At 35.0% G+C, this 26,298-nt stretch overlaps 1 protein-coding gene across 2 annotated transcripts in view; it reads right to left on the reverse strand.

Moving 5' to 3' along the window:
• Positions 1-565: 565 nt before the first annotated feature.
• Positions 566-26,298, reverse strand: part of RGMB (repulsive guidance molecule BMP co-receptor b) — a 34,052-nt gene continuing 8,319 nt past the window's right edge. For both annotated transcript variants that reach the window (XM_074282015.1, XM_074282014.1), the window contains 2 exons: positions 23,430-23,938; positions 566-3,838 (listed from right to left, as the gene is read on the reverse strand). In XM_074282015.1, coding sequence (XP_074138116.1) covers positions 3,170-3,838; positions 23,430-23,938 — 1,178 coding nt within the window. In that variant the 3' untranslated portion in view covers positions 566-3,169. The remainder of the gene's footprint in view (positions 3,839-23,429; positions 23,939-26,298) is intronic.

Below are 26,298 nucleotides of genomic sequence, written 5' to 3' on the forward strand. Positions count from 1 at the left end.
TATGTGATCCTAGGCAAGTCACTTAAACTAAGCCTTAGTTTAAGTTTAAGCCTACTGTGAAGTAGGGTTAATAGCACTACTTCATAGCATTGTTATAAGGATAAAATAAGAGAAAAAAAAAATATAAATTGTAATGTCAGTTCTTATTCCTAATCTAACAATCTTAGTAGTAAAAACTGTCTAAAGTCAACAGTGAATATGAATATGAATAGATTTCTACTGAAAACAGTGATCTTAGAACACTGAGGCAATGGAAGGATTTAAACGGAGTAATTTTTGAGGTACTTTTCAGTTCTGATAGTTATCTAAAAACTTCCAAACACCCAAAAAAACACTACCCCTCATGCATGCCATCACCCCTTTAAAAAAAGATACACCATGTAATAAGGAAGAATGAAGAAAAAATACTATTTTTTTTTTTTTTTTTTTTAGTTTAGAGGTAGGTGACACAATAAGTATAATCAGATGGTTATTTGATATCCTGCACTGGTGATTTGTAAACTCTTTCTGCACCTGTGCTTCTTTGCATTTTCAGCAGGTGTCACTATAACCACAACAAGCACTCCACAGCAGGGTATGCAACTTTATTTTTCTAGCATAATAATTTAAAGTATTTACACACTGCACACTCACTCTTTTACACAAATACTTATGAGTATATCCATGAACCACATCTAAAACTTTCCTGCAAAATCTTGACACATTGGGGGGGAGGGAGGCACACACAAAGAAAAAGAAAAGAACTGAAGGCTTCTTAAGGCAGTCACTGGAAGCATCTATGGAAAAATCATGTTCTTTCTATGCTTGAGTTCCCCAGGAGACCATTCACCAGCTTTGGGGTACCCACCCACATAATTGGGATGAAGGGAAACTTTTTTGGGAGGTTAATGATGAATTTTAGGAACCCACTTATGCAAGTAACACTTTCTCCAAAGACCCGAGAGAAGGAACATCAGAAAATGAACTTCACTCTCTCTCCCCTAGGGAAGAATTTTCATTTCTGAAACTTACTGATGTGTGGGGCCTCGGATTACAGAAAAGGAGCATATAATTTATTCTAGCAAGAAAGGGAATTGGCTGAGTTTACTGTGAGAGACTAGGTACTTAACATCCATAATTTGATTTTGCATTAGAATATAGACCATTTCCACTTATCCATTCATGTGAAATAAAAAACTCAGCTTTATTTTTTCAAACCATTAAGAGAGGTACTTTTTTCCTCTCTAAAAAGGACCTAAAAGGGTAGAAAAGTAATAACACCTTTCAATCCAAGTCTTCAGGGTTTCACATATTGCTTTGAGTAATGGTCTTTATTCAATTTGATAACAATTTGTGCAAAATTTATGTTTTAGAAAAAAATTAATTTGTTCAACTCGTGCTTGAATCGAAGGTAGAAGACCTCGATTCAAATCCCAAATTCTATTACTTATCTATGTGACTTTGGCAAGCCAATTAACCTCAGGACTCTGGTTTTCTTAAGTGTAAAACAAGGAGACTGGTAAATAATTTCTAAGATACTTTCAATATCTATTTCCACTGAACTAGTTCTGGAATGTGTCCCACTTCTGACACAAATTGACTTTGAGATCCTAGAAAGTTTATTTAACTTCTAAGTGCTTCTACACTCTAATTCTCTAAGACTATAAATGGCAGAAACTTGCACTGGTAGAGGGAGTTTGCTCCTCTGGAAGTTTTCTATAACCATTGAAACTAAAAGTCCAGTCCCTAGCTTTGGAGCAGATATATCATTCCATGTGAGAACCAGGATTCTTTTTAACATCTTCCCAGACCTAGCATCAACTTGTTCTCTCAAGCTCTTGGATACATAAATAGACAAGGAGCCAGAGATATCTATCTTATCACAGTCCTAAATTAAACTAGAATTTCTCAATGTAAAGAAGCCTCAAATCACTCAAGATTGTTGCTGTGTTGAACTTCAGCCAGCTTCTGCAGCTGAGAGAATGAAACTAAGACTTGGTCATTAGCTCTGCTATGTCTACAAAGTGATGTGGAAGGAGGAGGCAGTTAATTGACAAATAGAAGCTAAACCCAGATTTATATATATCCAAAAATTATCCAAATTTGGTAAAGGTGAGCTCGTAGTTCCACCTGGTTCAAGAATATACAAGGTGGTCAAAGAGTCATTTGATTTTGTTTTTTCTTTTGGATGGGAGAGTGGTACAGATAAGCAAAAATTAGAGTTCTGGTTCCCAGTTTTGAAAACAACACTGAATTAGATGGATAAATTATTACTTTTAAAATTCACTTAGAGGTCTTGGGAGAAAAGCCAATGCAATGACCTGGGCAACAACTATTACTTTAACCACCCACTTCTAATTTGCCCTGTCAGCATAACAAAGCTTGTATTGTCATTGCTTCCATGCTCCATTTCATTTTGGATAGATAGATACAGTCTTAACTGGGAAAGGTGAAACTATGAAAAACTTGGAAAAGAACAGAAATGAGAAACAATATAATGACATTTAGGCAGATGTTCAAAGGAAAAAAATGTTGACAGTACATCAGGTGACAAAAATTTTGACTCAGAGAGAGCCTTTCTCATGGACAAAAATGTCAATGTAATCCTGGCAGGTGGTCTCTCTTCCTCAGTAGTCTAAGATAAAGCATGTATGCTTATCATTGGGTGAAAGATGGAAAAAAAGAACATGAAGATACAGTTTAAATGACCTAATCAATTTGATCTATAAAAATAAAGTGTGATTTTTATGAACATGACAATTGAGGCTCTTGGCAACACAGCACTATAGGATCAGGTAATAAAAAAGTAGTAATGAGCTTATCTGCATCTTAAGTAGACCTTCTTCAGAGGGAGGACTGGATGTGGTATCTGTGTGTATAGACTGTACATATTAACCATATACACACATAAATATTTAATATATAAAAAATAAAGTGCTTTCTAACAGGTCCCAATGCAGGGACATTATAAAACATTTCACAAAACTGCAAAGCAAAATTGATACAATCAAAGAATACTACATCCAACATACATGAAAAACAGTCCAACACAATATGTACAATCCGGTGGGTGTCCCAGGACAAACATCCCTTCATATACATGGTATATACATATATACTCTTATCTTTTTACTCAATATATTATGACAATATATATTTTAAAACCTTTGTTATAGACAAAAAATCAACCCTACAAAAACGCCACAAGGATCAAGCACATGAGTCTAAGACTGACAGACAAATTGCTGCTTCCCATTAGGCCCTCAATTCCATTGCTGGGGAAAATGTGCCAGCGTTCCTTTCTAGGGTGCAGTGCCTCCACGTCTTCCAATGCACTGTGAGCTGCTGCGGTGAAGTTAGCATCACCAGTGGTGAGCAAGTCGAAGACACAGGAATGAAAGTAGATGTCTTTCACCGGCATCTTTTCGTGACATTGAGTAGTGGCGGTCTCCAGTGTATACCCAGGCCAGGCTGGGGCTGAGGCAGCTTGGGGAAGCATCTGTCCCATGATAGCAGACACTTGCCCCTGTCCATCATCAATGCGCTCACTTACAGGGCAGCCATTCACACAGAGCTGAAGATCCTGGCTCTCTTCATACGCCATAGCCAGGTTCTTGGGCATACGGATAGCTAAAGTCAGGTAGCGCCCCAGCTGCCGCACGTACACTGTGGTTCCGATGTACCGGGCATGCATCTCCACATGATGGCCGCTCACCTTCTCCACAATGTGCAGGCTTTTGATCTCACCATCCCCACCGCTGGTGGTGCCATCAACAAAAGCTGCTGGCAAGTCGTCTGTCACGGCCTGGTATACTTTTTGATCGGTACACTCATGGTGAGATTTGAAAATGATAGTTATCTGTGAAAAATAATTAGAAAAAAATTGTTTGTGTTTTATTTTTTAAAAGAAAAAAAATTGGCCTGCAACATTCTGGCTATTCAAGCAGTCATAGTATGAATATCAAGGGGTCACATTTACTTGGGAAGAGGGAGTAATGAATAGTTAGGGACACCTGGTGTTTTTTATCTTCAATTCCAAATCATTTACAGACAACATGCCTGACACTTCCGTGGTATCATTTTAGTATAGGATCCCTATTTTTTCAGAACCAAATTTAAAGGTAAATGAAGGGAACAAATGCAAAAGAAGAGTTTCTCTTCATTTCTCCAGGATGGAAACCAATGCTCTTGTGAAGACTATAATAGCTCCAGATTGTATTAAAAATGTGTTAAGCTAAAATTTATACATGATTCTTTGAGTTGAAACTACACTTTAGCAGTGTATTGCTTTCTCCCATTAAAGCATGGTGATGCTATCTACTAGAAAGAAAACGAGGCCCAAAAATTACTGGAGTTTAAATGAATAGCCCACATGCCCTGCCCAATAGAGGGATAACTGACTTAGGGAAGGAAGAAGTAGGGTAGACTCCAAGCCTCTTCCTTCCCTAAGTCAGTTATCCTTGTATCCCGAGCCCACTGATGCAGCCAAGCTTTCCTCTCCTCTTCCTCTTTCCATCCAATTTTTTGGTCCCATTCCTAGTTCCCTTCCAAAAGACTCACCAGTCTTCTTAAGATGACAATTAACAAATCTAATAAATTAAACGTGCTAATGGGAAAATTTAAGAATTCTTCAGGACCCTTCTTAGTCATTAGGCTACCAGTCAACCCCCCTCATTTTAAAGATGAGGAATCTGAGGTCGAGGAAGGTTAAATGAATGCCCAAAGGTCCCAGAGCCAGAGCTCAAACTCCAACCCCAGAACACTTTATAACACACTGGACCAATAAGGTCTTTTCTTCTTTGAACTACAAAGTCACCAAACCAGGGCATAGCCACTACCAAATATAAATACTGAAATTAGAAGCTGAGAGTTGAAGTGAGGGAAATCCCAACAAGTTACCAACCATGTGTTTTGAAGACAAAAGTCACTTAACCGTTGGAAGCATTCCCCATCTCATCCCCACAGGAGAAGCTCTGAGCAATATAATTTGGTGCATGTGGGCGGGGTAGAAAGAACCTGACTTTATCACAGCAAATAGTGCACTTAAACATCACTTTTATTCTGGACCCTGGCCTTTTCATTTTCTGGGCAGGATACTTCTAGATTAACTCTGAAACTACAGAACAAGAGATTATACAGAGAGGAAGACTCAACGGTATCTGCAAATGATTTCTGATAGAATTCATAGCCTGAAGACTAGACTATCTAGTCTAACACTTTCCCTTTACTGGCTATTTTCAATTGATGAGGACATATATCCTATTTACACACAGTTGTTTTCATGTTATCTTCCCCATTAGATTGTGAGTTCCCTGAGAGCAGGGCCCGTCCTTTGCCTTTCTTTGTATTCCTAGTGCTCAACACACTGCCAGGCAATTTAAAGACAAGAATACTGACTAACATAAGAAAAAGATCCTAGAATCCTAAATTTGGAGCTGGAAGGGAATTTGAAGATGATTTAATCTAATCCCTCATTTTACTGATATAGAAACTGAGGCCTAAAGTGGTAGAACTAGGATCTTCCAATTCCAAATCCACTATTATTTTTCTTTTGTACCATAAATCAGTTCTGAATAATAAATCAACTGTATTCTGAAAGTATGTCTAATCTTTAACATCATAAATACTCGTTCTGCTAACTTTTCCTTTTTCTGTCCCTGAATGAGGAAAGTTACCATAAGGGACCACAGAAGCTAGCAGTGGAATCAATGTTAAAGGATATCTGGTCCACTCCCTCATTTTACAGATGAGGAAAACTGATGCCCAATGAGGTCAAGGAGAAAAATCAAAAGAACAACTCTTGCTAAAGAGGTTTTAAAAGCTGGAGCAATTCTGTGTCTTTCCCCATTCTATAGATTCTCACCTTACTGTCAAGCTTGTCTCATTTGCCCACACATTTGCTCACACAATTTTAATTTCACATGTGTCCACTGGTGTTGCTGACTGGAATTTTCCAGACATTTCATTTTGTTTCATTCAAGCACTTTTAAAGTCAGATCTGAACCAGCTGTACCACAGCAGCTGGTTCACAATTCATATCCGCCATCTGCAGCTGGGATTGAAAAACAGCTCAAAAGCAGACAATGCACTATGAAAATACTGGGTTTTCCCCACCTCCAATTACCCTGAACCACAATTTCATTTCACTCCCAGTCTCCTCACATTTCAACACCTTATAATACTCTAGAGGAATAGGACCAAAAATATTTCAGAAACTTGGTTGTGTATATGAACTTCATAAGTAAATAAAGTTTGTAGAAGTGGGCATTTATCAGGACTACTAAATAGTTTTATTTCATGGTTCTAAATTCAAACAGCTTAAGTATGACACCAAAAATATAAGATAAGGAGTAATTCAAATCAGTTCTGCACCTGAGCAAGTTAGGAGTTAATATGAAAACCAGAAATCATGAGATACAGAACTGGAATTTTCATATAATAACTACCCTCATTCTCAAGAATTACAGCATCAGCACTCAATGATTAAATGAACATTGCTTCAAAGAGCCAAGCAATTTGTCTTTCTAGTTTACCAAACACTAAATTTAACCCAGTTTGGCATCATCTCCAGAAATAAGCATTTTTTGCTCACCTTGAGAAAAACCAAGAGTAAGTTATTTGGTTGGGACAGGGAAAAAAGTACTGATATCATCCAGCTCTCAATAACAGTTTCCAAGACAGGCAAACAAACTTCCATAAAACATATGGAACTCTTCACTAATCTTAACCAAGAATCTGTTTTATTCATTAACACTCATTTCAATCCAGAAACAACACACACAGACTTTATCACTTGCACCTAAATTACTTTGTTGATTCCCATACATGGCTGTCTTCATCTGTTATAGTGTTCAAAATATTAAGTTTTATTCCTACTCTTCTGTACCAATAAGGAATTCTAATTACTCAAGACAAATTTTTTGTCTCTTGTCAATTTCCTAGGGATAATGTATGCCTATAGGAAAAACTACAGATTTTTCTTGGTCTGGTTTTCTGTTCGGTAAGATGATCTCATACATAACACATGTGTGGAATGATACCATTCTAGAAAGTATCTCAACGAACATTTTCAAAGCAGTTTGAGATTATTTCAGAGGATTCCATCTAGTGCAGATTTGTTTACATGAGAAGTGGTAGGATAGAAAGAGAAAATGAAGAAAACCAGAGATACCAGAAGAATAAAGACCAAAAATATTGTGCCATAGGAAAAAAGTGTCAGCTTTGGGATTAGAGAACCTGGGCATGAATCCTTCATTGCTGTCTACAACATCTCTGTGACAAGGGGCAAGTGTCCTCATGTCTTCCATTTCTTTATCTATAAAATTGGGGGGGAGGGGGAGAGAAGAGACAAAGAATAGATGACATCTACAATTTCTTGTTTGCTCTAGATCAATGATTTTTATATAAAATCACATCTGTATTCTACTTTTACCTTCAATCATGAAAAGATTTTCTTCCTTGTAATCATTATATGGAACGAGCTATCAGAAATTTACTCTCTCCTAATTAAGGTCAGAAAAATCTATTCATTCCTAGCAATTCTTTCCTAAAATACTTCAAATTGTTTTTTCAAAAATATTTTTTGCAAAGTAAAACACTTTTATGTTTCCAAGTAGAAGTTGTAAAAGCTTTTTGTCAACATGAACATAATTTTGTAAATTGTAATCAGAACCCAGTGAATCTCTGACACCAACTATACAGTTTATTTTTTCTCTATGTACTAATCCATATACTGTAATAACTCAATTTGGCACATTTGCTCTATGCCACACCATTTATTATTGATGGATTCTATTGCTGTGCATTTAAAACATCAATGCCTTTTGTTAAATTTCCTCCACCCCACCCCTCTCAACCACCAATCCTGAGACAAACTACTCCAGTTTTTCTCATTCATTTTTAATGTTTTATTCTCTCTGATCTTCACCACTCACAAAGGCCATCAAGAGGTAAAGTGGAAATGGGGGGAGAATATAAAGAGTGAAAAAGAGGGGGTGGACAGAAAGAAGTGGGGGAAGAGAGTAAAGAGGGTGAAAAGCAAGGAGGGAAGAGAGAGAAAGGAGGGAAAACAGGATAAGAGAGAGAGAACAAGAAATAGAGAGACAGAAAGAATACAAAGCAACCTGAAAAAAAACAAAAAAAACAAAAAACAAAACAAAAAAACAAAAAAACAAACAAAAAAAAAACCCAACAACTATAATTTAAGGAATCTGAGAATTTCAGAGATGGAAGGGACCTTAGCAGTAATCTAGTCCAAAACTTCTTAAACTGTTGGTCCGTGAAATTGTGATTTATTATCAATAAATGTTTGATTGGTGGACTCATTTATATAACTATATACCCAGGATCACATAAAAATTTCTCAGGCAAAAAAGGATCCTGAGAGAAAAAAGGTTAAGAAGCCCTAATCTAATCCAATCCACACCTAAGAAAAGAATTCCTACTTGGTAAAATTGCTTTCAGACCCATAAGTGAGGGGGATTCCCTCCCAGTGCAGTCCATTTTAGAGTTCCATTTTAGAGTTGCTCTAAGTTCCTTAAGAGCTGGGGCGGTTTCATTTTTGCAGAGTAAACACTTAATAATAGTTGCTGATTTATTTAAAAAATTTTTTCTGACTAAGTTTGCCTAGTTCTAGCTCACTCTCCACCCTGATCTTGATTTCATGATCTCCAGAAACTTAACATGCATGCTCCAAGATTAAAATCAACTTTGAAATTCACACCTCAAGCACCCCTGCCTCCCAGGTTCTTCCTTCCACAGACCAGAAACATTGGAGAGCTCCTCCCTAAGGAAGAGGGGGCATTCAGCAAACTCACACCTCATTTACAATCCAGGCCTCCTGAATTCCACATCAACTCTGAAACTCGAACCTCCTCAGACCATTTCTCACGCTGGACCCTTCCCATTTAAGCTCTTTTTTATTCCTATTAGATAGTGAGCTCCTTGAAGGCAACACTTAACACACTGTTTGGCCACAGGAACTTGTAACAGTTGTCTTCTTTCAGTCCTCACTTGGGGTTTTCTTAGCAGAGATACTGGAGGATTTGGGTTTTTTTTTTTTTTTTTGGGGGGGGGGAGAGGGCATTTCTGTCTCCAGCTCATTTGTAAGTGAGGAACTGAGGCAAACAGGGTCAATTGACTTACTCAGGGGCACAAAGTTAGTAAGTATCTAACTCCAGGTCCAATGTCCCACCTACTAGGTGGCTTAAATAAGTGTTTATTGATGACTAAATTCTGCCTTCTATACCTAAAGGAAATAATTCTAATCTATTTTCCACATTACTTATCATATTCCTCCTTCCAGCTTTCTCTTCTCCATGCTAAACATTTCCAATTGTTACAATTAATCTTTGGAAAATATAGATTTGAGGCCCTTAAATATTCTAGATGCTCCCTTCTAGATGCTCTATTAATGAGCATCTAGAATCAATAAAGCTTACAAAGTCAATTATATGCTCAGAGGATGAAAAAGCAATAAAAAACTTAATTAAGATAAAAATGGAAAAGAAATTTTTCTAAAGATACCACAGCCAATATGGAGTCTACCTGACATGACACACAAACAATTTTAAAAAAATTATAAAACACTCTTTACACAAATAAAGACATGTAAACTGTATAAATATTAATTGCTCATAGGTAAAATGAGTCAATATAATAAAATAACCACCTAAATTAGTTTACTTAATGTTATATCAATCATACTACCAAAGAATTACTTTATAGATTTAAGAAAAAACATTTATCTGAAGAAATGAAAGGTCTAGAATATTAAAGGCTCAATGGAGAAAATGAAAAGGAAGAGGGGCTAACACTACCAGAGATCTCAAAATATTCTAGAAAGTTGAAATAATCAAAACAAATTATTACTGGGTAAGAAAAGGAAAGGTTATTTAGTGGAACAGAATATGTAAAATATAGAAGCAACTAAGGCCAGTAACCAAAAGAATGCAAATACTGGGGCAAGAACTGAGTATTCAACAAAAACTATAAGGAAAATGGAAGTAGCCTGGCAGAAAATAGGCAAAGACTAACCTCTCATACCATATACCACTATAACATCAAAATGGGTAGATGATTTAGATATTAGATAAGGATATATCATAAGCAAATTAAGAGAACATAGAAAAAACACATATTGGCACATTTATGGATGTAGTAAAAACTTATGATCAGTTAAGAGGTTCACAGAAGATAAAACAGATAAATTCAATTACATAAAATGTAAGTTTTTAAATAAACAAAACCAATGTAGCTAAATTTAGAATAAAAGCAGGAAACTGAAAAAAAAAAAAAAAAAAAAAAAAAAAAAAGCAAGTGATAAAGGTATCATTCCTAAACTACGAAGAGAAATGAGTCAAATTTCTAAGAAGACTCATTCCTCAATTCATAGTCAGAGAATATGAAGTCAGTTTTTAAAGAAAAAAATTCAAATCCATCAATAGTTATATGAAAACATGCTTTGAATCATTCATAATTAGAGAAACAGAAATTAAAACAACTCTATGAGGTTATTACTCACACAGATCAGATTGGCTAAGATGACAAAAAGGGAAAATGACAAATGCTGGAAGGACTGTCAAAAAACAGATACACTAATGCACTGTTAGTGGAACTGTGAACTAGCTCACCATTCTGAACAACTATTTGGAACTATGCCCCGCAATATATTTTGAACCAGCAATAATTACTACGTCTATACTCTAAGGAGATCAGAGGAAAAGGAAAAAAGGCCAATATATAAAAAAATATTAATAGCATCTTTTTTGTGGTGGCAAAAAATTGGACGATCAGCTGGGAAATGGTTGAAAAAGATAAGGCATATAAATTGATGGAATACTATCATATTCTAGGAAATTAAGGAGATAGTTTCAGAAAAACCTGTGGAATACTTGTGAAGTGAGCAAAACCAGGAGAACAATTTCTACAATTGTAATCAACTATGAAAGACTTATCTGATCAATATAATGACCAGCTACAACTCCAAAGAAGTAATGATGAAACATGCTGTTTCCGGATAGAGAATTGATAGAATCAGTGTACAAACCGAATAATATTTATTTTCCTTTTTTTCTTGTTCTTTTTTTTTTTTTTTTGGATATGGTTAATGCAAGAATTTGTTTTGCATGGCAGTACATATTTGTAACACATTTTGTTTTTCTTGCCTTCTGCATGAGTGGAAAAGGTGAAAGTCGGGGAAGAAACTTTAGAACTAAAAATAAATTTTAATTAAAAAAAATGAAAAACTACAGAGACTTCTCTGGTCCAAGTAAATGTAACACAATACAAAATAATTTCAGGAATAAGAGTATCTAATAACTGAGTAAACAGGGAAGATATTGTGTAGGAGGTAGCATGTCAATGGTACTTTTTAAGAGGAAGTAAAAAGGGAGTCCATTCTAGATATAGTGACCTGATATGTACTGAAATGTTAATGTAGGAGATAGAATACCATATTGGGGAAACAACTGGTGAACCAGATTGATTGGAATGGAGACTAAAACATGAATGGTAATATACAACTTACACAGATTGCTATGAAGAAAAACTCTGTAAGCCTTAAGATGATTTATATATAAAAGTGAGTTATCATTATTATTAAAACCTACAAACCTATTATAAAACCTACAGACTTCTGGCCAAAGTGGTTGCCTGAATAGAAGCATATTGCCTAGGTTCCACAAGCCTATTCTAGCAAAAACTAGAAGTTCCAATCAGACTGAAGGATATTAAAAAACCAAGGAGAAACTAGTCAATTCTTCCATCCTAGAACTATAGAAAAAGTCAGCCAAAAATCCAATGGCAGTAAAGCCCAATGCCACTTTAGGCAAACAAGGGCGTCAGCCTACCAGTGACATTGGAAACAGGTCAGTAAAACATGCAGCCTGAAAACCCCAGACATTGGCAATCCCCACCATGCAATTGTAGTCCTCAGATCCAGACACCACATGCCCAGTGGCAACAAGATGCCTATATACTCTACTGTGATGCTACGCATCTTTAATGGAAGTATATTTAAGTATTTCTGACTAAAAAAATACTATAGCTGAGAAATAACTTGGAGATATAATCACAGAATCAAGAGAAATTTAGTTAAATTTATTTGGGCATTTGGAAAGAACCATGTAGTGATGGAATGAGGAATATTCTATTAGAGGGAAAAGAAATAAGCATCCCTTTAGAACTTTATTATTTTCAAAGAATATTGAGGGAAGGGGAAAAAAAGGGGCCTGGCTTAGACTGGTTTGGTTCTGAGCATTTGAAGAAGGGAAAGAAGAAGAGAGGGTAAAAGACACAAGAAAAAAATAGTTTGGAACTCGCTCTCTCTTCTAATTGGGTTATGCCAAGACTAAACAAACATGAAGTTCGAAGAAATGAGCTCAGAGAGAAGGCAGAAGATGAATCTTACTCTTAACTGAAATGAAATAAAGGATGGTCAAACACACACATTTTCACATAGAAATACATCAAACTTAACAAACAAGGGAGGAATAGGGGATGGTAATATGGAAGAATACTGAAAGGGGAACAGTCACAAGTAAAATAAACTGAACTCTTAAAGGAAGAAGCAAAAGGGCAAAAAAGAAAAAAGAAGTAGAATCTAAGGAGATATACCTTATACTGTTTATTAGACAACTGGAAAATAGTTGAACAAAATGTGATATGCAAATTTAATATGTAGTATATGAACTTAATATTATTATGGGATAAGAAATTATGAAAGAAACTATTTCAGAGAATCCTGGTTGTATGATCTGACACAAAAAGAAGTTAACAAAAGTAAATAAGAGATACCAGGGGGGCAACAACATAAAGCAAAAACAACTTTGAAAGACTAAAGGAATCTGATCAGTATAATAAGCAACCGGGTCTCAAAGGACCTTTGATGAAGCATGTTAGTCACCTCTTGACAGAAAAGTGATGGACACAAAATAAAGAAATAGAATTTTGGACATGGCTACTATGTGCACTAATATTTTTGTGACTATGCTTATTTATTAAAATGATTTTTTTTCCTTTCAATTTTTAGCTGAGATCAGTAAGAAATGCCAAAAAAATAAATAAATAAAAGGCCACTATAACCTTTTAAAATGTACAAAAGAGAACAAAAGCAAAGATAAGCAGGACAGTTTTGATAGTACGGTATTTATTAAGATATACATGTCATATTTATATATATTTTAAAGCTAAGTGGAATAAAATGGAGATACATGTTTTCATATTCAAAGGCTTTTTTAGTATTTAAGTTAAAATTTTTTAAGAATTAATTTTAAAAATTTTGAGAATACCCCCCAATTTGATAGTCTAGATGAAATTTATTACTTATGCTAATTAAAATATATTTTTAGAACTTCACAAAGATGTAGAACATAGGTTTTACATTTTAGCTTTAGAAAAATAAGATGCATTTTCACATTTCACCAAAAACAAATTTCCTTTGACTTTACAAATCTATACAATGCCAAGAAGCCATATATAAATTAAGGAACCAAATAAAACTTTATTATCAATATATGGTACAGTCAATGTGTGATAAAGAGAATAAGAACTGTAACAGAATACTGATCTAAAAGTCAATAAAAACTTTTATATCTTGTCTTTGACTTCAGCTAGTTGTATTACCCAAGGATAAGTCACAATCTTTCCTAATCCCCATAACTCTCTAAGAGCATGTGGTAATTTGCATTTAAAAAGGAATGAGAAAGGAGCACTTGGGTATATCTGACACAGATGAATCACATGTCTTAATCAAATATGTATATGGAAGCTACAACCAAGATGCAGAATTTTTTTTTTTTAAGTAATCCAGTGTTACTTTATAGAAAGGAAGGCTTCAAATCTATCATTTTTTTTAACTCTCTCTGTAGGTATGTAGGTTCAGAATGAGACTGATTTCATCACTTTTAAAAGTAATATTCATATGGTTTATTTCATCCTTTTTTCCCCACTCCTGAAGCACATTTCTTCTCAATCCAAAGAGTAACAAATGGACCAAGCTTGATTTTGTCTTAGCTAAGTAAGTACTATGTAGGAACAGAGGCAGCTTGGCAGCTAATGGATCATTTAGCAATGGGGTGATAGTTATATAAAGCTGAAGATTTTTAGGGTGGTCTGAGATGTTAACATGGAAACCAGCTGTGGGAATCCTCTGGCAAAGAAGAACCATCTCAGAGGAAGGGGTAAAAGAAGTTAACTGTCACAAATTAACTTGCAAAACAACTAAATTCAGTAACAATTCAACAAATACTTGTTAAGCACAAATGTAACATATAATACACAAATAAAACACGTTTTTGGCAACTATATGTCAGGTACCATACTAGGACTTGGGAAATTAAAGAGAAAAATCAAAGTCTCTGCCCTCATAGTTCTTATATTCTTTCAGAGGAGGTAATGTGTATGTATGTAAGTATACACACACACACACTAGAAGGTACTGTGTGTATATAGGGGGGGGGGTTTAGAATTCTAATAAAGAGGCAGAGCTGAAAGGTTATGTAGCAGGTGATACTTGAACTGAATTGTGAAGAAAATAAGGGATCATAAAAGACAGATGTAAAGAGAGTGAATTCCAGGCAAGAAGGACAACCAGGGCAAGGGCACAGAGATAAAAGGCCAAGTGTAAGGAACGACAAGAGCAATTTTGATAGAGCAGAAAATATGTGAAAATTGGAAAAATATGTGGGAAAAGGTTTAAAAGGCTATAAAAGCTTAACAGAGAAGTTTATATTTAAGTTTAAAATAATACAGTTGCTGGAGTTCACTGAACAGGGGAATGGTATAGTGAGACTGTTTTAGAAAAATAACTTGACATTTAAGGCAAGGAATATTCCATTTGTGTGTCTTTGTATATATACCCAATATCAAGGAAAATGCATAGAACAGGTATATAATAAGTGCTTGTTGAATAACTAATGGACTAGAATTAAGTCCCTTAGGAGGTTTCTGTGAGAGATGATGAGGATCTAATACAGCTTAATGTGAGTGAAACAAGATGATTTAACAAATGAATGGATATTTGAAGTCCTGGATAACTGGTGGGGTCTTCAACATTAACAGAAATGTCTGAAAGTTGGCCAGGTCCAGAAAGAAAGATGAGTTCTGTTTTTGAAAAAGAGAGTTTGAGATACCTAGGAGACATACAGTTTGAAATGTTAAAGGCAATTGGAAATGTGATATTGGAACTCAGGAGAGGAGGTGTGAATATGCAGATATGGAAATTATCACCACAGAAAAAATAATTAAACCAGTGGGAGCTGATGAAGTCATCAAGCAAGATGCTAGAGAAAGAAGAGGGTTGAGGACCAAGGACCCTTGAGGAATATATAGACAGTTAAAAGGAGAAATTCAGAAGAAAGTGTCATTAAAAACCCAAGAGAGTATCCACAAGCAAAAAGTGGTCAAAAAATATCCAGTATTTCAGAAAGGTCAAGAAGTGAGGACTGAGGAAAGATCTAGCAATTAATAGATAATTAGTCAACAATGGAAAGAAGAATTTCTAGGTTGAGAAGTAAATAGAGAGAAAGGAAGCAATGGCAACTGAGGGAGGGAAGAGTTTGTCTTCAAAAGGGATAATCTAATCACAGGGAAGCTAAAAATCTATTGAGGAAGAGTTGTTTTTGATGATGGAGAGATTTGGTCTTGTTTTTAAGAAAGAGAAAAGGAAGATTAGAGAGATTGTATTAGCAAACTGTTAGAGAAGATGGGAAAGGTTGGAATCAAAAGCAATTATAGGTGATTCAAGACAACAATGAAGTAATGAAGTTACTTATTTCAATACTTGAAGGAATCAAGATTTCACAGATATAGGTAACTCTTGTGAATGACATTTCATAATTCTATGGTTAAGGTTGTCCATGATAACCCTGCCCTCCTCACCCCCAAAACAACAATTTAAATCATCTTGTACTCAACCAACTTTTTGGTGATAAGATTACCTACATTTAACTAGGCCTATCTTTAAGTAAGGCTAATAGATTCTGCTAGAGTATGTGTTCTATTTGCACTAACATTTAAGAATGTATAATATGTACCACTCCACCATGCAAAAGCAAAACTGTGCACGCAAAGCATAATATGGTGAATGCACAGGCAAAGTAAAATATAAGAATTTTGAGGAAAATAAGATCACTTATTGGGAAGGGGAGAGGAGAGGAGTCAGGAAAGGTTTCATGAAAGAAGGTAACATCTCAGCTGGAATTCTTAAAAAGGATTTCAAAAGGCAGAACTATGTGTAGAGTTAAGAGTGATGGAAAAGGAGAGTAGGACTACATCAAGCCCAGGAGATAAAGTGAATATGGAAGTTTAAGAATGTGAGATGAGCTCAGGAAATAGTGTATAGTTCAGGAAAGCAGATAGGTCAAGACATATAGCATAAAAGTAGCCCAAAAAGATTTGTAAATTGCTTGTTGAGTCCACAGGTAATACATAAAGAGGCCCAGGTATATATATATTTTATTTTAATAGTATTTGTTAGTAGTAGTATTCCTACTAATTAGGAACTACTGGGGGTGTTTTAGCAAGACAATCACAATCATGATTCCATTGTGTTTTAATTGATTTGCCTCTCATCAACCCAACAGAATAAACATACCCAGAAAGAACTTGCTATCGCTACCTGCATTTCAGGTGGGACCTCAAGAAGAGAAACTCCATCTTGAATGACTGTGTATCCTGCACCAAAATTTACCACCACTCTTTTCTATTTTCTGCAATGTAATAACCATTGAATTATGAAAGGCTGAAGTTGCTCTCAAGTGGTAGGCCTGAAGCTAGACAAGTGCAGACAGCTTTCTGCCTAGGCCTGGGTGTCCTCAGAGGCCCAGATTTTACCCCAGGCTACACAGAGGTCTGAAAAGACCAAGGAAATCAGGGGTTTAGTCATTGGTCGCTTGCCAGGCCCACTCTTTGTGGTCTCCGGATAGGAGCCAAATTAAAAAAAAAAAAAAAAAAAAAAAAAAAAAAAGTCACAGTGAAATGATCTGGAAGCTGCAAATGATCTACATTTGCACACTAGGCACTCAGTAGATGTTTATTAAATATTTGTTGAGTGACTGATCCTTAAAGTTGCTCAGGCAAACTCTGAAGTAGCAAAGGTAGAGTTGGTCCAGACCAAGTGGGGAGATGGGGGAGGAAGGCAAATGGAGTGCTACTCTTGCTGAGTCCATCAAAAATATTTTTCAGATCCAGAAAAATGCAAAATAGTTAAAAAAAAAAAAAAAAAAAAAAAAAGAAAAAGAAAAAGAAAAAGAAAAAAAGAAAACAAAGGTAGGAAAACTTGAAGGCTTTCCACAGAGACTGTTGCAGTTCCAGAGTCCAGTGATTCTGTTAAGTGAAATTTTCCAAATCAATGGTCTTTTCCTCTTTTAAATCCTAATTTCATAAGCAAAAAGAATGCCCAAACATACACAAAAACTTTTAAATCTAAAGATTACCTTCATTTTGGTAACAAAAAATGGCCCATAAGTTAGTCTATAAAGTACTTTCATATCAATTCTATACAGTGCCTTTTTCTTTAGCAGCCTCAAAATAAGCATCTAAATGCAACATAAAGTCCTCATTCTTCTACAAATGAGGACTAAAATTTCACTATAAGTCCTCTGACCCTCAGCATCCCCCCCTAACCCCGCTCTCAGGCTGACTGTGTTAAATAGTTTTAAGTGTAAGCCATTCCATTCTCACTGGCAATTTTTAAAAATGCAGTGTTTTTTTTAAAAAGTCACAATTTAAGTTGTTCTACTCAAAAGACAACAAACTTTGTGTAGATGAGTAAGTTAGTTCCATTCGTCAAAATAAATGCAGAATAAAAAAAAATAAGTAAGAAAGCATTTTTCATTGCTCAATTTGATAGGCAATTTTTACGCACCACATTACATACAAATAAATTAATTGGTTAATACTGCTTGATGTCGTCTAAAAAGGAATAACCACCTAATGTTTCTTCTTGCCCCTTCTCTTATATTTAGGAGAATTATAGTTTGGAAATGTGACAGAGAATTAAGTCCTAACTTTCAGCAGTACACAAGACTAAGTTCTAATAGGTGATGCAAGCAGTATTGGGTTTTTCTTTGCTGAGGCAATTGGGGTTAAGTGACTTGTCCAGGATCACACACCCAAGAAGTATTAAAAGTTTGAGACCAGATTTGAACTTAGGTCCTCCTGACTTCAGGGCTGGTGCTCTAGCCTCTGTGCCACCTATCTGCCCCAGTGTATTGGTTTTTAAAGCAATAAGTATGCTGTTCCTTAATGAGAAAACTACTTAAAACAGTCAGCTTCTGAGTTAATTTTAATTAAGGAAAGGATAATCAGGACTCCATTTTTCCAATTCCTCCTTCCAAGGCACATTTGAGATCTTTCCCATTTTCCCATTTCTAACTAGTTCCTTCTATATTCTTTTCCTTCAAGTAAAGGCAAAGGCTGATTATATTTGTGTATGTGAGTATGTACATATATATATATAATATATATAGTACTTATTTAATCCACAGTTATACAGGATCAGTAATACAAAAAATTTTGCTTTTTGGAAAAAGCAAGCAGTTTGTCACAGTATACATTTACATTAAACACACACACACACACACACACACACACACACACACACACACACCCTGCTCCAGTTCTTTTAGTGTAGCCATTGCATACAAACTATCAAGGTCATCTGCTGCAACACAAAGGAATACCACTAAAACTGGCACCTATCTTGGCAGTTAAAGGAGACTAGGTTATAAAAACATTTCTCAAATAACTGTACACTCTTGAGGGCAAACAGCCAAAAGCTATCACACTAAAAAATCAATGTAGAATGATTCTTCTCAATTATTGGAAACATGACTATGTCCTGATCCTGATTTTGAAATTCAAGAACAAAATACAAGAACTGACTGAAGTCTTCATGTACACAGAAGAATGTTCTCAGGGAACTAAGACACACGAAAGTAGCCACTAAGAAACTTTCAGGGTAATTAATGGTGCTTTAACTGCTGCCAGAAGACAATGGTTTCCCTTTCATTTGGAAAGGTTATATAAAGGCTTGATGACCACTGCTAGGGATATTGGATTCCTTTTCACATATGGGTTGGACCAGATGAGGTTTTTTCCAGTAGTGTGATTTTATAAACAATTCTTTAAAATTTGTATAACACTGATATCCTCACACTTTATAGAAAAATAATAAGGGTCACAAAAGTAACTTGTCCATGGTCATATAGAAGAACAAAGAAGATACAGAATATAAATATGGGACTTCCATTTTCAAATTTAATGCACTTTCTATCATGCCAGACTCTAGATCCAAGCTTTTAAACTGTGGGTTGTGACCCCATATGAGGTCATGGAACTGAATTGAGAATGTTGGGAAACATATTGGCAAAGATAAAAGGTATCAAATATTCTGCCAAAATTTAATTCTTTGTGCAAAAATAATCAAGCACATCAATCTCATTAATACATAAATTTGCTTTTGTATTTAATAAATGCTAAAATTATATGTATATCAAACAATTGTTTTAAAAATAATTTTTTTGGATTTATTATCAATAGATGTTTGATTTGTATATCTATATACCTTAGGTTCATGTAAAAATTTCTCAGGTGAGAAGGAGCTGTGAGTGGAAAAAGTTTAAGAAGCCCTGCTCTAGATGAAACATACCTGAGGAAGATGGCAGACAAGAAAAAAAATCATTCAAATCAAAATGTTTTACTCCTCTCATCACCCATTATAAATTTTAGGAGAATTCAATGAAAGTTACTATGTAGTTAGAGAGCAGGGTAATTAGAAGCTTAACCCCAAAACTAACTGAGTCCACATCCAAGGCAAAAAGAATGAAGGGGGCTCAAAAGCTAGACTGGAAGAATTTGAGAGCTTTCACTGAGGACTGGAGAATAGAACTTCTCTTCCAAGTGAGAAAAGCAATTTGTATATTCTCTTAATAGCTCTGGGAAGGCTGTCAAGATTTATCCTGCCCACCTGAATCAGGAAAACTGGTAACACATAGTAACTTGTAAAGTGGTGACAAATAGGAAACACACCAGGGTAGTCCCAGCTTATCCCAATGCTAGTCCATCAAAAACAATTTGTCACTCTCCTTCATGAGCAGTATCTGACACAGCAATGTGCAAAAAGTCACAAACTCCAGTCCTGAACACATAAATCTACTTGCAAATAAACGAGCTTCTACAATGATCCAGTGAATAGGAAAATTTACAATGAAAGGCAATAGAAAGATCCTGTCGTTTTCCTTTCTTACTGAGAACAAGGTAGGATTAGTGTAACTGAAAGCAAAGGAGATATTAGAGAAAAAAAACATGAACACAAGAGCAAGTGATTAGAGTGAGAAGCAAGGATCGATCACAGAGACCAGAATGTTTAGTTGAATAAGGAAATTAGTTTTTTAAAATTTGCCATCATAGATATATTTTGCTTTTAAAAGTAGGTGTATTACTATTACTGAATTATGGCATAAAAATCTAATTCCCATAAATAGTGTCACATTTCAAACATTGTAGTAGAACCTGCTCCAGAGAGGATTCATGGAACAGCCCCCTGACTTGGAGTTAATAAACCAAGTTTAGATCCAGATATATTCATAATGATCTATGTGCCCTTAAATCATCTCATGTTTCCAAGCATCAATACATAAAAATAAGGTTTTTAGACTATAGTGTTCTTTCCTGTTCTAACACTTTAAATATAGTAACTGTTTTGAAAGATAAATAATCTAATTAAATTTACATTGTCTGGGAATCTGGATTTTAATATTTTATCCTAGATTTGCTTAAATCAGGATACATAATACACACAATTTAGCTAACCAAAAGCTTACAGTGAGTGTATTACAGTAGAAAGTGTGGATGCAATAAAGGTTTCAAACATGCAGGAAATGTGGCCCAACCAGAATAAAATGTAATTGGAAAGTATTTTAACAAAATAAATACAAACACAATAGAACGCAGATAATATTAATATATAGTTTTCTTGTCAATATGCAGGCTGCAAGGACTCTTATAAACACATTAGTGATGAATTTGAAAACATTGCACTAAGGAGTCCAGCAGTTCTAAATAAAGCCCTATCCAAGGCAGCTTATATTCAGTCTTTTGGGAGCCAATGTAATTGGGCTCTTTTCATCCTACAGAGAAATGCTTCTCCTTTAAGAATCTATTTGAAGTTCCAGTTCTGTGGCTCTCATCTTACCCGGCCTCCATGCGTGGGTGCCTACACTCATCTCAAGCAGCCCAAAGCTGATAGGGATCTGCAAGGAGTGCTGCTATGCCAAAAACCCTTACAGTCCCTTATTTGGATGGGAATGGGGGCTGAGAGAAAAATGAGACCCTTGCCTTAAGTTAAGGACCTTCTTGATAATGCGGAAAATACAACATGTAGGTACAATACAACCCTTCTTCCCCCCAAAAAGAGGGGGATTATTAAACTGGGGAGGAGGGGGAGAGAAAGAAGAGGGAATGCACAAAACAACTCCTGAAAAAAATAAATCTGAAAACACCAAGACAAGCTACATTTTATTCTAGGGGTGGGGAAGAAAAGATGGACAAATGACTTAAGTGTATACATGTGGTGACAAATGGACAAAACACGTAAGATTCTCTAGGCTTCAATGACCTTGTTTGTAAAATGAAGAGGTTGGATTAGATGAACCCTTCCAACTCCTGTAAATATTTCTTTGGATGCTTTGTCTGAACAAAGCTATTTGCCCTTCAGCTTTCTATTTACATTATATTTCACAATTTTGGTTAGTTAGAAAAGGCTTCCTGAAGCCAAAAAAAAAAAAAGATAAAACTTCACTGGATTTTTCTTTTGGGTAGTTTTCTGGGAGAAAGGAGAAAGGTATCAAAGGGGAAAGAAAGAGAGAATTAAAAAGGGATGGGAAAGAGAACTTATAGACTCTAGAATGAGAGAAACTAAGTTCAAATCCCACTTCTGATTCATTACAAATATACCTAAGAGCACATCACTTAATGTCTTCTTCACAATTCTAAATCTATTCTCAAATTAGTCTGCTCAAGAAAACAAGTGGTGAGGCTCTATCTAAAAAAGGAATATTTCACTTAGGAATTCTTTTCACTATATCTTTCCCCCCTCCCTGGCAATGTATAAATATATAGAGATATATTTTTTTCCCTCTGAGGCTGGGGTTAAGTGACTTGCCCAGGGTCACACAGCTAGGAAGTGTTAAGAGTCTGAGACCAAATTTGAACTTGGGTCCTCCTGAATTCAAGGCTGGTGCTCTATCCACTGTGCCACCTAGCTGCCCCCAATGTGTATCTATTTAAAGGAAGGACTTGTGTTTTTAAGATAGATGATTAGGCAGAGTATCAAGTACAATGAACTGTCCAATTTGGTGATGGAAACAAAATAAGAATGTGTTTAAATATAGCAATCTCCTTAATGGAGCTTACTACAATTTAATAGCTTATGGGTAAGTTCTGAAAAAGGAAGTTAAAGAAATCCTTGATATCCTAGCAATGAGATTAAGGAAGTTTTGATTTAGTATAGAGATTAAGTTAATGAAATCCTTGGGATATTTTCTACTATTTTTTACCTCAGCACATAGATCTTTCCTTCCCGCAGGGAAGAACAGCATAGATGCTCTGAAGGCAACTAGTAGGTTTCTATCTAGTTCTATGTAAAACACTAATACTGAGATTTTCAACCTATTTTTAGTCACACCTTGTATGTACACTATAGCAAACACGTCAATATAATTGGTTTCCTTTGTAGTCCTATGCATTTTGTTTTATGCATTTAAAAACATTTTAAGGAGAGGTTACATGTATTTCAGACTTCTCAAAACACAAATAAGTTTAAGAATCTCTGATTTAGTGGTTATATAAAACATAGACCAAGTGGTAAGGATAAGCTAAATGTTCTTTAGCTTCTTCTCCCACCTTTGCCCTTAAATTGTTATTCTGTGGTCCACAGATTATCCTGTGACTATACATTATTGCATTGAAATAGATACTCTACACCCGTTGGCCATCACTAAGTTAATAGTTAAGACACCTCAGACAATATACATCTGTTCTGCTTACTATGTTATTAACTTTTCTAAATTTCCAGTGAAATTTGGTTCCCATCTCCTTGGGCCTCAGACACCTACTCTTAGCAACTCATATGCTTCAACTGGTTTGTTATTTAAATGCTTAAAGAGACAAGAATAACATATTCATACAGAGGCAAAATTGATAGAAACAGGCATGTTGTGGTTAAAAATTATTATTGCCCAGTTCTTCAAGTTTTGTTATTATCTTTTTCACCTTACATATCTTCATTTTTTAATATGGCTTATACTCAGAGCTTTCAAAAGCTAACCAAAACTGACCTTATTAAGTCTAAAAACAGAATAAAATGGCTCCATTTTAATTGAAACTTTTGCTTCTCACTTCAAATTCGGCTTACTACGTCAAAGTTAGAAAAGAAATGTCAATCTTACCTTATTTGTAGCAGTAGCACTGGATCCAGGGACCACAGGTACATTGGTTACTTGTACAGAAAGATAATTATTATCTATAAGAGGCCAGGCACCTTCCACCTTGCACGTTTGAAAGTGATCATTAAAAGTTCTAAGGTGAGGATCTCCAAATAAACCACAAAAAAGATAAGTGGGAGGACTCTGGTCCCCTCCTTGATGTTCTCTAGCTTCTGAATGGCTATGATAGTTACAAGGGTCATGGGTGACTTCAGGGTTGGTAGAGGATGTTGGTCCATCCTTGGAACAGTTTCTCTGGCTCATGAGATCATTGATTCCTAGCACAGCTGAATGGTAGACAAGGTTTCCCCGGCAGGCTTTGGAAGTACGTTGGGTACAGCCAGCATAAGCACGAAGAGCCTTGCAGAACTCTGAATCAAAGCCATCAATGGCAGAATTCAGGTGAGAAGTCAGTGACACAAAGTCTGTGGTACATTTCTGGATTCGACACTGGGTTGGCTGTTGGCAATATCCTAAAGGAAGTAAGATAATAACAAACTGCTTAAAAGTTGAGACATTTTAAGAAGTTATATTACTTCCTGAATGAACCACATAAGAAAACTACATTTTCCTTCAGGGGCTATTTGTTATGCCCACTTGATCAAGAAGAAAAAGAAGAGGGGAATGTGCTTCAGCAATAACTTAAAAGAGTCTTTAAGAATACAGATACACATTTGTTTCTGTATCTTTTCTGAGAAAAACACTGGTTGTCAGACAAACATCTTGAACCAACTATGGGCATTATTCTCAGTTTAGATGATCTTTAGAGAAAAGCTATACAGAATGGTTAAGTCAAAATAAGCATTAAAATTGTTGTGTTTTTTTTCAAGTACACTTAATACACCCAGTTACTATACAGGTCAAATGTATTTACTACTAGGATTCTATTGTGTTGTTAAAAAAAGAATTATTAGCTTTTGGAAGTAAAGCAGAACTATCTGATATATATATTGTGAAAAGTAGAAGCACTATCATTATGCAAAAAAAAAATAAATTCTAAAATAGAGAATAACTATTTAAAAGTTCAAAATATGGATTTGACATCATAATATGCTATGTTTTTATGCCATTTCTAAACCAAGAAAATGAAAGTACTGAGTCACTAATAAAAAAGACTTTCTATTAGCAAGCCTACAGATGCACTCCATTCTGTACTAACAATTACATGCCTTCTAGAAAGTTTTAACTCCTTATCTATTATAAAATGTATTGTCAAAAACAGCTATTTTTTCTCATTTTCTCCTATTCTCCAGGGTCCTGAGATCAAATGCTCTGGACCAAATATTTGCATGGAATTTACTATTCTATGGATGGCTAATGATAGGTAAAGAAAAAAAAAGGAAAAAATATTGAGATATTCTCTATAACAGAGGCAGATATATGACTAAAACTGTGCTTTTAAAATTTTGAAAGAAGAGCAAATAAATGTAGAATGTTGATTTCTAAATGTGATAGTTACTGCCTTTTATCTTAACAAAAATAATTATATTTTAGCAAATTAAAAGTGAAATTATAGCAAACATCTTAAATCCTAACACTGAGAAAACCTGTGTAGCTGTGTTGAAAAGTTTCCAAAATGATGCTTTCCACACAATAAAGAGAAAAATAATGCATAATATGTGCCATAAACCACAAAATAATGGCTGTCAAAACATCTTTACAATTTGCCCTTGAGTTATGAAAGCACATATTAAAAAAATCAGAACAAAATCAGCATTTAACCTAAAATAAATATTGGAATATAGAAATATATTTACAAGCCATGGGTACCTACCTCTGAGTATTAAAAATAAAACAATTTAAATAAATTCCAATTCAACTTTATATTAGAACAATGTTCCTAAATTTGAACCCAAAAGAACTTTTAACATGTTTTAGTGAGAAATGGTTAAAGTCTGCACTAAGCCATTGGTGACATAATTTTTGTTAGGAAATTTTAAAAGTACATAAACATTTTATTCCCCCTTTATCTTTTTAAATTTAAAAAAAAAATTAAAGAAACAAGAAACTCTAGGTTTTTGTTAATTTTAAAGGCCTCTGGTATTGAAGCCTAGGTTCCACACTTGACTATTGATTCCCAGGTCTCATAGGATCAAGGATCACAGATTTAGAGCAGAAAAGATTCTTATAGGTCATCAAATTCATTATATATATTTGGCAACACTGTTGCCCAAAGAAAGGTAAAATAAGTAAAACATGTCAAACATCTTCTGATATCAAATTGAGTGTTCTTTCTGCCTCCTACCTTCCATTCAAGGCTACATTTTCTGTTAGGTATTATCATTTTTACATTAGTAATGCTCATAGTAGTAAAGATTCAAGCAACTGATTCACAGCATAGGAGGAAGTAAAGAAATGAAAATATGGTCTTAAGATGACTTGATTAACATTCAGCTTCATGCTAGTGTGATAGCACAAGAACTTTCCGCTAAACTTACTGGGCCTATTTGTTCTTTTTTATGGTCTATAAAATTCAACCAAGCATACATTTACTTGTAATTATTTCAAATAGTCATAAACTATCAAAAGTAGTGGTGTGGAAATGCAAATGCACTAACTGTCCAAATGGAAAAGGAAGAATTAATTTTTTAACTCCTTTGCTTTCCTTTTCTCCCACTCCTTTTCTTTAGTTGGTAGGTGGGTATTGATACCTTTGTAAAATCTTATACAAAACAGAAACCACTTATTACAGGGATGAGGAACTAAATAGTGTTGGAGTACTGTTTGGCCTTTTAGTATATGGAATGATAAAGGAGAAAAACTGGAGAAAAAGAAAAGGAAATTTAGTCCTAAGTCTAACATTCTCAGTTCCTTACACCAAGTTTCTTTATTA

The sequence above is a fragment of the Sminthopsis crassicaudata genome, chromosome 1 (genome assembly GCF_048593235.1).
Source record: "Sminthopsis crassicaudata isolate SCR6 chromosome 1, ASM4859323v1, whole genome shotgun sequence".
In the NCBI taxonomy this organism is placed as follows: Eukaryota; Metazoa; Chordata; class Mammalia; order Dasyuromorphia; family Dasyuridae; genus Sminthopsis; species Sminthopsis crassicaudata.